At 35.1% G+C, this 16,159-nt stretch overlaps 1 protein-coding gene across 1 annotated transcript in view; it reads right to left on the bottom strand.

Annotated features, from left to right (window-relative positions):
* The window catches only part of ATRX (ATRX chromatin remodeler), a 274,911-nt gene that overhangs the window by 177,318 nt on the left and 81,434 nt on the right, over window positions 1-16,159 (bottom strand). Inside the window, exons 10-11 of the mRNA XM_081080786.1 lie at window positions 14,157-16,088; window positions 6,016-6,088 (exon numbers count right to left, since the gene is read on the bottom strand). Coding sequence (XP_080936912.1) covers window positions 6,016-6,088; window positions 14,157-16,088 — 2,005 coding nt within the window. The remainder of the gene's footprint in view (window positions 1-6,015; window positions 6,089-14,156; window positions 16,089-16,159) is intronic.

The raw sequence follows: 16,159 nt of genomic DNA, 5'->3' as shown, positions 1-16,159 counted from the left end.
CCTCGAATAGCTGCAGCAATCCTGAGAAAGAACAAAGTACGTGGGATCTTAATACCAGATATCAAGCTGTATTACAAAGCCACTGTTCTCAAAACTGCCTGGTACTGGCACAAGAATAGGCATATAGATCAATGGAATAGAATAGAGAGCCTAGAAATCGGCCCGAACCAATATGCTCAATTAATATTTGACAAAGGAGGCAAGAACATACAATGGAGACAGGATAGTCTCTTCAATAAATGGTGTTGGGAAAATTGGAAAGATATATGCAAGAAAATGAAACTAGACCACCAACTTACACCATACACAAAAATAAACTCAAAATGGATCAAGGACTTAAATGTACGACAGGAAACCATAAAAATTCTAGAAGAATCCAAAGGCAACAAAATCTCAGACATATGCCGAAGCAATTTCTTCACTGATACAGCTCCAAGGGCACTTGAAACTAAAGAGAAAATGAACAAATGGGACTACATCAAAATAAAAAGCTTCTGCACAGCAAAAGAAACCATCAACAAAACAACAAGAACACCCACTGTGTGGGAAAACATATTTGCCAATGTCATATCTGATAAGGGCCTAATCCCCAAAATTTATAGGGAACTCATACAACTTAACAAAAGGAAGATAAACAATCCAATCAAAAAATGGGCAAAGGACCTAAATAGACACCTTTCAAAAGAGAACATTCAGAAAGCCAAGAGACATATGAAAACATGCTCAAAGTCACTAATCATCCGAGAGATGCAAATCAAAACAACAATGAGGTACCATCTCACACCTGTCAGAATGGCTATCATCAACAAATCAACAAACAACAAGTGCTGGAGAGGATGTGGAGAAAAAGGAACACTTGTGCACTGCTGGTGAGAATGCAGACTGGTGCAGCCACTATGGAAGACAGTATGGAGTTTCCTCAAAAAACTACAAATGGAACTCCCATTTGACCCTGTGATCCCACTTCTAGGAATATATCCCAAGAAACCAGAAACACCAGTCAGAAAGGATATATGCACCCATATGTTCATAGCAGCACAATTCACCATAGCTAAGATCTGGAAACAGCCTAAATGCCCATCAGTAGATGAATGGATTAGAAAACTGTGGTACATCTACACGACGGAATACTATGCTGCTGTAAAAAAGAAGGAACTCTTACCATTTGTAACAGCATGGATGGAACTGTAGAGCATTATGCTAAGTGAAATAAGCCAGTCAATGAAGGAAAAATACCACATGATCTCACTCATTCATGGATAATAGAGACCATTATAAACTTTTGAACAATAATAGATACAGAGGCAGAGCTGCCTCAAACAGACTGCCAAACTGCAGCGGGAAGGCCGGGGACAGTTGGGGGGCAAGAGAGAGGGGGGTAAGAGATCAACCGAAGGACTTCTATGCATGCATATAAGCATAACCAATGGACATAAGACACTGGGGGGTAGGGGAGGCCAGGGGATTGTCAAGGGCGAAAAAAGAAAAAAAAAAGGACACATATGTAATACCCTTTGTATTACTTTAAGCAATAAAAAGGAAAAAAAATCAATGGAAAACTATCCTTGGTGAGGATTGATAAATAAATAAATAAATAATCCAACCACACTGAAAGAGAAATTATGAAAAAAATATAGAGTATTACTATACCCAGTTAAGCATTTTTCAATTATAAAACAAATATATGTATGTGTGTAGCAGGGGAGAATATCTATATAAAAAAATCTCAGCTTTTAATAAAAATTCAGGTTAAAAAAAAGAATGCTTATTTAGAAAAATACCTAGCAATATGATTTTTCTCTTAAAAGCTCAGTTTTAAATATGTGTCACACCATGTAAAAATACAAATTAAGAATATTCCAAAAATAATTCTTTTTACAGGAGGAATGGATTCCTCAATAATCATTTTAGTATGCAACCTCTAAAGACAAAGCTTGGTTTAATGATCCACAACACTAACAATGGGGAGAAACCAAGATGGCGGCATAGGTAATCAACTGAAATTGCTGCCTCACATAACCACTTCAAAACTACAACTAAAAGACAAAACAGACACAACCCTAACAATGTTAAACATGAACACAATACCATCTTATTGCTGGGACTAATTGACAGTAAAATATAGAACATTCTTAAAAATTTTTTGGTCAAAATATTTCTATTAAAATTTAAAACATTAAGGAATCATAATGCATTTTCAATACCAGGATAATTATAGAACTGTAACAATAATAAAAAATTATGTGAATAAATGTCTTTTTAATGAAAGAACCAATTTAAAATACAATTAAAAGGGATTCAAAAGACAACACTAAAATAATGGTACATTTGCCTGGCCAGTGTGACTCAGTGGATGAACATCAACCTATGAAGCAGGAGGTCAAGTTCAATTCCTGGTCAGAGCACATGCCTGAGTTGTGGACTCGATCCCCAGTAGGGAGCGTACACGAGGCAGCCAATCAAAGATTCTCATCATTGATGTTTCTATCTCTCTCCCAATCCCTTCTTCTCTGAGATGAATAAAAATTTAAAAATAAAAACGAATATGGTACATTCAAATAACTTACTGTAACAGTACATGTATAATTTAAATAATCTGACAAACTGGTATTATTATTCCCCTTTCAAAAAGTACATAAATCTTAATCTATAAAATATAAAGTAAATTCTCAGTTATAGAAAATTCAAAAGATAAAGGTAGTCTATTGCTTATATTTTTTAAAGGTTCGACCAAAAGTAATGAAAGTTCAACTGCCAATCAATCCATAATATTTTTTCATTGTTTGTTACATATATGCAATTATACAGAAATAATTTACAAGTTAGAGCTATCAAGTCTGAATGATGCCATCTAATTGTAGGCTAAATAGAAACTTACTTATTCATACCCAATAACATGTTCAGGACATGGCTAAGTCTTTTATATTGACCTCAAAAGCTATCACTGCTTTAAAATAGAGAAGTTAAATAAGAGTGAAATCTGTTATAAAACTTTCACAATACTATTTAAGTACATAGGTTATATCTAAGTATATGTTATATAAAATAAATGTTTTGGGAATTATAAAGTATTTACTTCCTCAATTTCAGAAATATCAAAATATCTTTGGCTATAAACTAGCCTGCATTATCTCAATTCCAACAAATTCTTTCAAGTGTCATAAAAAGATGCATTATAATTAAAATCAAATGCTTGAACAGGAAAAAGTTTTACAGCCCAGCCAGCAGGGCTCAATGGTTGAGTGTCGACCTATGAACCAGGAGATCACGTTTGATTCCAGGTCAGAGCACATGCCAAGGTTGTGGGCTCAATCCCCAGTGTGGGTTATGCAGGAGGCATCTGATCAAGGATTCTCTCTTATCATTGATGTTTCTATCTCTCTCTCCCTCTCCCTTCCTCTCTAATATAAACAAAAATATTTTTTAAAAACTTATTATAATTACTAAATTTCTGCAACACCAAAAAGTATATTTTTTGCATATCTGACAAAAAAATAGGTATGATTCTGATTCATTTACACTGGAAGGCTATTGTTTTGTTGGCTGGTGTCATTCTTTTTATTTGACAGTCAAAAGGAAAAGAGGTCTATACTCCTGACTTAGTCAGGTATTGCATGTTTTAAAAATTCTTGCAGCACACCAGCATGCCACAGCACACTGTTGGAAAATCATTGGGTATGTGTATATTATAAAAGCACATTAAACTGAGTATCATGAAAAATATGCTCAAGATAAAAATTGAATTCTTCTCAAAATACTCAAAAGGGTTATATTTTTTAACCACAACATAAGATGGAATTGTATATACCTTCAATAAAATACTTGCCAGTTACAGAGAGATGTAATAAAGTACTTAAAAGATGAAAATGATGTTTATATTTTGACAAGCTCTAAAACAAAGAAAAAATTATTATACCTTAATGATACTCTCAATTGGTGGCTAGATATGAAATTAAGGCTCATCACTCACATTAAAATTATAGCATGTTTTAAACATTCTTAGCCTTTCAATAACATTTGAGGCCTCATGTTTTGCAGGAAAACAAACAGTAGCATAAATAAGTGAAAAGGAATTAAAGAATTTTAAAATAATATATTTTTAAATGCTTTCATAATTTCTCTGTGATCCTGTACTACATAAATCCCTGATGAATACAATATATGTCCTTACCATCCCATTCTGGACCCCACACCTATCCCATAAAATAATTGGTTATATAATAAAAAAAAAAAATAGCCCTAGCTGGTTTGGCTCAGTGGATACGAGCGTCTGCCTGCGGACCAAAGGGTCCCAGGTTTGATTCCAGTCAAGGGCACATATTTTGGTTGCAGGCTCCTCCCTGGCCCAGACCCTGGTCAGGGCATGTGCAGGAGGCAACCAATTGATGTGTTTCTCTCACATTGATGTTTCTCTCTATCTTTCCCTCTCTCTTCTATTCTCCCTAAAAATCATTGGAAAAATAACCTCAGTTGAGGATTAACAAAAAATAATAAGTAGCAAGCAGCATCTGTCTTTGTATACATCTATTCAAAGTGCAAAATAAAACTGTTCATTTACCCTAATAACAATGTTTTCCTGCTAATTAGGAGAATGCTGATCTTTGAAACAGAAAAAACTATCAGCATCTGCAAGACATAAAACAAAGCTAGAATAACAGCTATCCTTAGAAAATTATGACACAAAAATTACATATATATTTTCATGTTTTCTTAACATTACAGCTTACTATTCAGAATAAATGGATGGTTAATATAGTGTTCTTTAATAAAACCTATCAAGTCTATCAGCTTTTAGAGACTTAGAATTAATCAGAGAAAGCTTCATCCAACATTTTCATTTTAGAGATCAGAAAATTTTGGCAAAGAGTAGTTAAGTCACTTGACCAAGATTACAGAAACAGTTGTTATAAAAATTAGAAGTCAGATATTCTTATTCCTATTATTTCAAAATTCCATCCACTTCACCACACTTGGCTGAACATTATGAATGTGGGGTATACTGTAGTCCAGGGAAAGGTTTAAAAGACATGTAAAAACTTTATGGTATATTCTTTAATATTATGTTGTTATTTTTTATTCTCCATTGCTGGGATATGAGCATGCCTTTGCATGTTTCTCTTCTCCCAGCCATCCTTAGCTAAAAATATCTGTACAGGCTATACTGTTCACATTTACACTTATTGTTTAAGTCTTATTAAAGTTAATAGTATCATACTATTTCTATTTTATTTGAAAAATAGTTAAAATCTGTATCAGTCTGGACACTTCGTAAATTGATACTAATTTTACAAGCAATTTCTTAATCTTAAATATCTGAGTAATGTCCCTTTTTTTTTTTTTACTTTGAACAGATTTTAATAAATAGGACTACCATAATGGATAGCAATTAAAAACAATACTCAGCCCTGACCAGTGTGGTTCAGGGTCAAGAGTTCAATTCCAGATCAAGGGCAGGTGCCTGGGTTGCAGGTTGGATCCCAGCCTCCCTGTAAGAGTGTGCGCAGGAGGCAACCAATGTGTCTCTTTCACATTGATGTTTTTCTCTGTCTCCCTCTCTCCTCCTCCCTCCCTCCTTCCATCCTTACCTTCTACTCTTTTTAAAAATCAATGGAAAAAATACCCTCACTTGAGGAGTTTTTAAAAATCAAACATTAAGGAGAAAGATGTCTGTTGTCACCAATTTGAGATAGTTCACTTCCATCAATAAAATAATCTGTAAGAATTAAAAATTCTCAAAAATTAGCAGTTTACATAAAAATATAAAATTGACAGTGCTATACATATTTATATCACACCCTATGCTAGGTGTGTCAATATTTATATTTACTTTCTCTTAAAGTTTCTGAGTTTTAGCCTATTTTCTGGCCTTTCTTTCAAACTTGAGGAAAGACCATGAGCAGTCTTTCTAACACACTCCTGGTTTTTACAACCAGCTTGAGGTTCTGTTGCTGCTGTTTGTGCCCACATCTAGGGTGTGTCATTATCTTTTTAAAGTCCTTACAGATAGAAACATACCTATTCTCAGGATCATTGTCATCATCATCATCATCCACTGTGACTGGCACTGATTTAGATAAGTCTTCATCTCCTTGAAGGGAAAAAAGCATACTCAAAATTAGTTTTATGTTATCTACATAAGTAAAACCATGTAAAATAAAACAGAAAGCCTAAAACTTTAATAACAACTAGTTGGTTCTAAACTGTATTCTGGGGTCCAAAACATGATTTAAAAGAATTTATAAGCAAGCACATGGATAATTTAAAAAGTGCCAGTAGTAAAATGATAAATAAGTTGGATCTTATGTATTTCAAAGTTCCTTTCCAGAGCACAAGGGTTTTACTGCGCATCCTTCAGGTAGCACGTCTTTACCATTTACCATCATATTAGCATAAGTTTCTTACTAAATAAGCTATGTTCACAGTGATCCATTTTAAGTTTAAGGCTAACATATGTATAATTATTTTCTGTATTACTGAAGAATAGCAAAATTGCTATCAATATTTTGGTGGTACCAAATAATTTCAAATATATTTGAATTTGTATAATATTAATGAGTAGAAATATACAGACACATTCAAGTACAGTAAAACTTATGTCCTTATAAAGAGCTACTCTTCTACCCTTTGATTAAAACTCTAAAGACATTAACATTTGGCATTTCATTATATGTAAAATGTGCCTCAAACACAAACTTAAATATTAAACTCTCATTAATACTATATATGCTGAAGTAATTAGGAAAAAGTATGCTGATGTTTATTATTTCTTTTGAAATGCATCCAAAATTTCAAGAGCATTGCATTGAGTGAAAAAAAGCCAATCTCAAAAGGTTACATGCTTCATGATTAGTCTCAAAATAACAAACACAAAAATCAGATAAGTTGGTAGGAGTTAATACGGGGGGGGGGGGGGGGGGGAATAAAGAAGGAAGCTGTGCATAAGGTGTAGCACAAGGAAAACTTGTGGTAATGGGACAGTTCAATATCTTGGTTGTAATTTACAAAGCTACACATGATACAATCTCATAGAACTATATTTATACATACATGCATACATACATACATACACAAAAGAATAAATGCATGTAAAACTGGTGAATCTAAATAAATCTTTCATTTCCTGGTTTTGACATTGTACTGCAGTTATGCAAAATGTTACCAGTAGGAGAACGGTAGAATATCCAAAATCTCCCTGTACATTTTTTTGATTGCAAATTCCTGTGAATTTATAATTATTTCAAAATAAACAGTTAAAAGGGCACACAAAAGTTAGTTACATTGATGGATAGAAGAATATATGAATAGATATCTTGAAAAACAGTACTCTTTACATATGCAAATACAGTACAATATTAACAAAAGAAACTTTTCTACATATTAAAATTTTTTCATAATAACATATTTGAAAAAAATGTTGGAGAGAAAAAAATCTACAAAGAATGCAGACAGCTACATGTTCATGATAGAAATACAGAAAAGCAAAAATAAATCTCACAATATCCTAGCAAACTCAGAATACTTCATTCAAGCAGACCAATCTTCAAATGAATTATCACTAGTAATACTACTTCTTTACTATAAATTTGACCCATTCTTTAAACTAGTGTTTAAATGCTATCTGTTTACCTCCAATAATTAGATTAAGTAGCTCACTTGCTAATTATCACACAGCCCCATTCTACTTCTATATCTTTTTCTGGTATTTTTTAATGATTTATCTATGTCTGTCTTGCTCATTAAACTGCAATCTCCTAGCACTGTGTTCTTAATCTTGGTTGCTTATGCCATTCCCAAGCCCCAATTTCTTTTTTTCTTTTTATAATGAATCTTTATTTCTGTAAAAAGAATCTGAGTTTCTAAAAGGCAGTACAGATATGCCAGGAGATAATACATGCTTTTCATATCCTCAGTATGAAATATATGGTATATCTGTATACAGAGTATTGCCTTCATAAATGAAAACCGTAATCAGTAACACTGACTTACAGCAAATTAAATTATATAAAGTAGAGTTCAGTTTACAAAGAAATATTTCTACTCCCCTCTAAAAGCCCCAATTTTTACGAAAATGTTGTACCATGTACTAGGATAACCAACTACTGCTGAATAAATTAGAATCCTCTAAATTCTTGAGAACAGGTGAGGCTTTTTAAGAGTTCATAAAAATTGTCACCTAAATTAACTTGGACATAGTAGGGGAACAAATAAATATAGCTTGCTTATATATGCATGCAAGCAAATTCTTAAAGAATGCCACTTTAAAAAAATAAAAAGAAAACAAATGAAATAAATAAAACATTAAAAAAAATAAAAAGAATGCCACTTTTATCATTGGCTTATATCCAAACTTATCTTGAAAAACAGTACTTTTTACATAGTGCTTGTATTAAATACCCTTCAGATTCTTTTCAGCTTAAGTATTTCTTTGACAAAGTCCATTTTTTAGATTTGTTAAACTCCCTAGAAAATTTACCTTATTTTTTCATCTAAAATAATCAGTTCCAAAAATATCCAGGGTAAACAAAATCTGAACAAGGCTTATGAGACCGAATAGTTGAGAGATTGGCATATGCTGAAATTCTGAATTCTTAAGGCTGCTCTGGACATACATATGAGAAAGGATTCACCTCCCCATCAGGGCACTGGTCCTTCAGAATAAAGTTACATAAGTCCAAACAGAACACAATGATCTAGACTAAGGCTGGGTTAAGAAATTATTGGGAAATACCCCCTTTGAGTATTTGCCATATGTTGCCACCTCTTCTTAAGATCTGATGAACACATATTGCATATTACACTAGGTATTAATAGTTCCAAACATGAAAGATATATCCTAGATGTCCTCATATGTGTCATATATAATCAGATTTGGGGAAATGAAAATCAGTATTTGAAATCAAACATGTTGATTTTGCTAGGGAAGCTGTTCAATCATGAAAAACAGTTCTCCAAAGTTTAAGATTAGTTCAATAGCCTAAATTTGCTAGTGAGAATACTCCATGTAACTACAATTTATTATTCTTATACTCTAATCCTTAAAAAGAGTTTCCTTAAGTAGCCTGATAACAAAAACATTGATTTGGGAGGAAAACCAAGATGTGGCATAGGTAAACACCTGAAATTGCTGCCTCAAACTACCACTTCAAAAATACAAAAGACAAAACGGACATCATCCAAAACCACAGGAAGGCTGGCTGAGTGGAAATTCTACAATTAGAAGGAAAGAGAAAAGCACACTGAGACTCAAAGGAGGCACGTGCGGAAAGGGCTGGCAACTGAGGACGCGGTTGTCTTTTTAATTGGGAGGGAGACACAAGCTCCCGACTGCTCTGAACTCCAGTTTCTGGCAAGTCTCTGGGGATCCAGACTCATAAGGGGAAAAACTGGACTGTCTGGCAGCAGGCGGAACTCTAGGGCAGCTTTCTCTCAGAGGAGCTTGCAGCGATTACCAAGGGACACTGAGACCCGGAACCTCTTAGGGCAGGGCTGAGGATCAGCCATAGCTTTTCGCTCCGCCCTGCTGATTCCCTGAGACTCTGCCCCACCCAAGCTGTGCACAGAGGCTTTTGCATATGAATGGCCTGGCCCATTGCAACCTAAAATTACCTAACAAGCTGCATCTGGGTCAGAGAGACCCAGAACATCCAAAAGAAGGCCCAAGGCCCCACAGCAGCTTGCATTGCTACACAGCTGGGCCTCATCTGGGCACCTCCAAAACCCAAACAAAGAAGAGGAATCTGCAGATCTCTCCATAGCTCCTGCTGGGTAGCCTCAGGCAGAAGCTAAATTAGCACCTCCTTAGAGATGCAAGTGCCAGTGTACCCAGTGGTCAGAGTGGGACCATCCAGATTACAACTCCTCACATCCATAAGGGACACTCTCAGGGGACAGACTCAGTGAGCTCCAAAGCCCCACTGAAGCAAGTCTTGCCCCATAACGGTGTTTTCAGCACAGAAGTTCTCCCACCATAGACACAGCAGATTCTCACAGCCAATTGGCCTGGAGGTCAATTCCTCCCAGTAATACCTACAACAATCAAGGATTAACTACAACAAGACTGTGCACACAGCCCACAAAGGGGTGCACCACAGAGTGTCCACCTCAGGTAATTGGGGAGGCTGTGCCACTGGGCCCTATAGGACATCTAGCACAGAAAGCCACTCTATCAACACAGGGAAACAGCCAAAATGCGGAGACAAGGAAACAGGTCACAAATGACAGAAATGGAGGAAATCAAACTACTGGATATAGAATTCAAAACCAGAATTTTAAGGTTTTTCAAAAATTTTTAGAAACCACCGATAAATTTAGTCAGACCCTCAATAAATCTAGTGAGACCCTCGAGGATATGAAAAAAAAAAAAAACAACTAGAAATTAAGCATACACTGACTGAAATAAAGAATATTATACAGAGATCCAACAGCAGACTGGAGGATCGCAAGAATCAAGTCAAAGAAATAGGAAAAACCAAAAAAAAAAAAACCCAACCAGAAAAGAAAAAAGAAAAAAGAATGCAAAAATATGAAGATAGTGTAAGGAGCCTCTGGGACAACTTTAAGCATACCAACATCCGATTATAGGGATGCCAGAAGTAGAGAGAGCGCATTATATTGAAAACCTATTTAAAGAAATGATGACAGAAAACTTCCCCTACCTGCTGAAAGAAATAGACTTACAAGTCCAGGAAGGGTAGAGAACCCTAAACAAAAGGAATCCAAAGAGGACCCCACCAAGATACATCATAATTAAAATGCCAAGGGCAGCCGAAACCGGTCCGGCTCAGTGGATAGAGCATCGGCCTGCGGACTGAAAGGTCCTAGGTTTGATTCCGGTCAAGGGCATGTACCTGGGTTGCGGGCACATCCCCAGTGGGATGTGTGCAGTAGGCAGCTGATCGATGTTTCTCTCTCATCGATGTTTCTAACTCTCTATCTCTCTCCCTTCCTCTCTGTAAAAAATAATAAAATATATTTTTTTAAAAATGCCAGGGGCAAAAGACAAAGAGAGAATACTAAAAGCAGCAAGAGAAAAACAGTTAGTTACCTACAAGGGAGTACCCATATCACTGTCAGCTGATTTCTCAACAGAAACTATGCAGGCCAGAAGGGAGTGGCAAGAAATATTCAACGTGATGCATAGCAACAACCTACAACCAAGATTACTTTACCCAGAAAAGCTATCATTCAGACTTGAAAGTCAGATAAAGAGCTTCACAGATAAGAAAAACCTAAAGGAGAGTTCATCACCACCAAACTAGTGTTATATGAAATGCTGAAAGGTATCCTTTAAGAAGAGAAAGAAGAAAAAGGTAAAGATAAAAATTATGAACGACAAATACATATCTATGAACAAGTGAATCTAAATATCAAGTGAATAAAAAATCTGAGGAACGGAATAAACTGGAGAATAGAATAGAATCAGGGGCATAGAAAGGGAGTGGACTGACAATTCTCGGGAGGAAAGGTTTGTGGGGGGGTGCGGGAAGAGACTGGACAAAAATCGTACACCTATGGATGAGGACAGTGGGGGGGTAAGGGCAGAGGGTGGGGTGGGAACTGGGTGGAGGGGAGCTATGGGGGCAAAAAAGAGAACAGCTGTAATAATCTGAACAATACAGATTTTTTAAAAAAGAGAGGGAATGAAAAACTGTAGAAAAAAATGGAGTACTCCAATTTGAACAACAAAGCGATGGTTGCAAAATAACATATTTGCCTAAAATATTGTCAATCAATGCTAACTTTGAATATTTATATAATCTATCTGGTGTAAAAATAAAAAACTGAGACAAAAACAAACATACATTGATTTGACAAAGTAACTATGAGATTGTATTTTTTTTCCAATTTTGATTGAATTTATTAAGGTGACATTAGTTGATAAAATTATATAGGTTTCAGGGATACTATTCTACAATACATAATCTGTATACTGTAGTATATGCTCACCACCCAAAGTGAAGTCTCCTGCCATCACCATGTATCCCCCTTTTATCCTCTTCTACCTGCCCCTGATCCTCCGTTCCCTCTGATAATCACCATACTGTTGTTGCCTGTGTCTACAAGGTTTTTGTTTTTGTTTTTGTTTTTGTTTTTTTTTGGGGGGGGGGGGTTGCTTAATCCCTTCACTTTTTCACCCAGCCTCCCAAACCCCTTCTCTCTAATAGCTCAATCTGTCTTCTGTATCTATGAATCTGTTTCTACTTTGTTTGTTAGTTTATTTTATTCATTAGATTCCAAATATATGTGAAATCATATGGTACTTGTCATCTCTGACTGGCTTATTTCACTTTGCCTAACACTCTCTAGGTCAATCCATGCTATCACAAAGAGTAAGATTTCCTCCTTTTTTTACAGCTGAGAGCATTCCATTTTGTAAATGTACCACAGCTTTTTTTATCCACTCATCTACTGATGGGCACTTGGGCTGCTTCCAGATCTTGACTATTGTAAATAATGCTCCATTCTGAGACTGTGTTTTGAATGCAAATCCACAATCTCTTATACATAATTCTGAAATCCAAAAAGTTCTCAAACTCAGAAGCTATATAAGGTAGTGCCAAAGTTCATTTGGCAGCAAAACCTAATTTGAACTATTTATTCTTCTAAGTATTAGTATTCTTATGCTTTGCTGCAGAAATACTAATATGTTTGATAATGTGTTGCCTCAGGCCCTAATGGAGCTATAGTACAGCATGTCCCCCAAAAATGTATACACACTTTTAACAGATGATAACTCAATTTTGAAAATGAAATATATTTTAATAAATACTGCATTTATAATTATTCAAAGTGTGTATACATTTTTTTGGGACACCCTATATATGGCAACTACTCTATATTACCTTTCTGAAACACAAACAGTTGAAAATTCTGAAACACATTAGGCCAAAGAATTTCAAAAAGTGAGGACCTGTAGTTACAATAGCCATACAGGCAGAGTTCCATCTAAGCATGTAATATAGCAGAGCATTAAACTGAGTATACTGTGCATATTACACTTGGTTTTCAAATCAACTCATTAGATAAGCACTCCATAAAAGGAATTTAAAGTTTTATTATAAAACAAGATTCAAGTAAATTCCACTAAAATCTAAACGGGATAAATGGAAAATCCTAGCATAAAGAATGAAAGGAGCCCTGGCCAGTTTGGCTCACTGGATAGAGCATCAGCCTGGGGACTGAAGAGGCCCGCGTTCGATTCCGGTCAAGGGCATGTACCTTTGGTTGTAGGCGCATCCCCAGTAGGGGGTGTGCAGGAGGCAGCTGATCGATGCTTCTCTCTCATAGATGTTTCTAACTCTCTATCCCTCTTCCTTCCTCTTTAAAAAATCAATAAAATGTATTTTAAAAAAAAAGAATGAAAGGAAACTTGAAACATTCAACCTATGTTGAGAACACAGTTTTAAGTAAAATCTACTTTATAAAATTTTTAAGATTGGAGGGGGGGAAAGAGGGGCTGAGGTGGAAAAGAATATAGTGGGGTTAAATGGTGATGGGAAAAAAGAAAACAAAAAAAAGTAAGATAATGAAAATTATTTTTATAAGTATTATTGGGGGGAGGTGAAGTATCATTGACCAGTTGACCCAAACCCTAATAGTCCTAGTGCACTATCTCATAAGGCTAGGGAAATCCATCTACTTTTTGGATTTCTTTCTTCCTTTAGCTTGTTAGTATTAAAGACAGAAACATCTGTTCATGTCATTAGAAAATAACTGATAAGCATCTGCAAAGAGTTTCAATGAAGTAAATTTAATTTTTTCAGAAAATTGCATAGGACACAAAGTTACTCTGGCTAATTAAAAAAATCCTATGCATGGTAAGACAGTTACCGATCATATTAATAAATACCTACTGAAATACTGGTGCCAGTCTGATTTTCCTTAATAAATGACCGCTAATTACTTCAGAGAAAAATCATTAAACATTGATAAAAAATTTTTGTTATTTACCAAAAAAACTTTGTTTAAAATACCTTCCAATGATGGCATAAAAATAAATGGAGAAAGGCTTTCTAGGAAATCTGTAAAGAATTTTTAAATTATATTTTCCTAAACAGTAACCTTGCATTTGATTGGCTTCAAGAAAAGTTAAATAATGTAGTTATTCAAGAGGGAGTAAGTACAAATTACACATTTTTGAATTTATCTTTGCATACCTGAAGATTGACAAAATCCAGTATGTGAAGACAGGACTAAATTTTCAGTCACAGGCATAATTTTCTGCTCATCACTGCTGCCCTCGCCTACAGAATTCTGAGCATCATCTCCTATATCAGAAGAAGATGAGGAAATAATTTCAGCTTGCTTCCTTTTAGTGCTTGTTCTGACGGAGTTTCTCATTTTCTCCTTGACATTGCCTGTCTTCTTTTTAGTGGAAGTTCTTTGCTTCTTCAACTTTTTATTATCTTCAGAACTTTCCTCAGCATCTGAAGATGATGAGCCACTTCGTACTTCCTTGGGATTTCTCTTTGAATTTAAATTTCGTCTTTCCCTCAATTCTATTCTTTTCAATTTCTTATCAGAAGAATCATGACTTTCTTTCATGGAATATTTCTCAGTATCAGATGATGAAAAATCTTGTCTCTTCCTTGATCTCTTTTCAGACAAATTGCACCTTTTCTTATCTCTTCTGAATCCTGCACTCCTACACCTTTTTTCTTCTGAAGAACCACAACTATCTCTTTTCCCTATTAACTTCTCAGCACTAACAGATAATTCATCCTTCTTTTTAGAAGTTTTACCTTTTATTTTTTTACTTTGCCTTTCCCCATCAGTTGTGTCATTCTTATTTTGTTTTATTCCTTCAGAAAAATGACAAATTTCTTCTCCCTCAGGTAATATCTCAGTGCCATCAGATGATGATTCATACTGTTGTTCCATCTTAATTACTTTTTTCTTCAAGTCTGTAGTTTTCTTTTCTTTTTCTTCAGTCCCCTTTTTGCTCACCTTTTTATCATCTTCAGAAGAGTCATCACTGTGCTCTGTCTTTGAGAACTTCTGAACAATATCAGATAAGCTACCCTGGACTTTCTTACAGGTTTTAGTTTTCAGAAGCTTACACTTTGCTTTAGTTTCAGCAACCTTTTTGTCCTCTGGAGAACTACAACTCTCCTCTTTCCCAGAAGAAGGCTTATCAGAGGAAACACCTGGCTGCTGCTTCTTAGAGAGTCTACCTTTTAATTCCAAGATGGTTTTGTCATTATCAATTGTGCCTTCTGCTGAAGAAAAACTCTCTCTCTCTTGTTTCCTTTCAGCATCATCAGATGACCCTTCTTGTGCAGCCTTCAAACTTTGCTGCCCTTGGTTATTCATTTCTTTTTTACTATGTTTTTCATCTTCTGAAGAATCATAATCTTTTTTATTTGGAACTCTGTTTTTGGATGTTCTAGCAGCTCCAATTTTACTCATGCTCTTTATCTCTTTTTCTAATTCTGAGTCATAATTGGAAGATTCAGACTGATTTTCTCGTTTCTTTTTAGAAATTATAGACCTTTTAGCAGATTTGCCTTTTTTAATATCAAAATCTGAGCCAGAAGTAGAACATTTTCGTTTTCTTTTTCCTTTATCATCTTTCCCTGTTTGAGACTTTAAATCATACAAAGTCTTCTCATGATTTATATGAGTGTCATTAATGTCAGTATCTGAAGAAGAACTATGACTCACTCTGGATACCTCTTTGAGGATTGTTAGCATTTCATCAGAATCTGAATTTTGATCCATAATCTCTGTCTGCCTAAGTTTAGACAATTTATTAGTTTTAGGATTATCTATAACACTGTCAGAAGAATTCTGCTTATCTTTTTTTCTCATTGGACCTGATAGTTTTTGTTTATTCTTAACTGTTTCATTAATTTCTTCATCGGAATTAGAAATCGCAGGGTTGGTTTCTGGCTGTCGCCTCAAGGGTGTAGTCTTAACACGTGGGGATCTTCGAAGATCAGATTCTTCTGAAGGTAATAAAACTTCACATTCAAGCAAAAGTGCATCATCATTTTTTTCCTGTCCAAGTCCACAGTTCTCTGGCTTGGGGCTCAGACCAGAACTTTTATAGCCATCTTTATCTTGTAGAACTTCCTGACAATCAGCACCTTTAATTGGGGAATTAGAAAGGGAAACAGGGGTAAGTTTAACAAATAATTCTTTTGTTACTTTAGCTGTA

This window comes from Myotis nattereri (genome assembly GCF_964212035.1).
Source record: "Myotis nattereri genome assembly, chromosome: X".
Taxonomy (NCBI): domain Eukaryota; kingdom Metazoa; phylum Chordata; class Mammalia; order Chiroptera; family Vespertilionidae; genus Myotis; species Myotis nattereri.
Note: the sequence above shows the minus strand (reverse complement) of the source record. Positions and strands in the feature narration are given on the sequence as shown.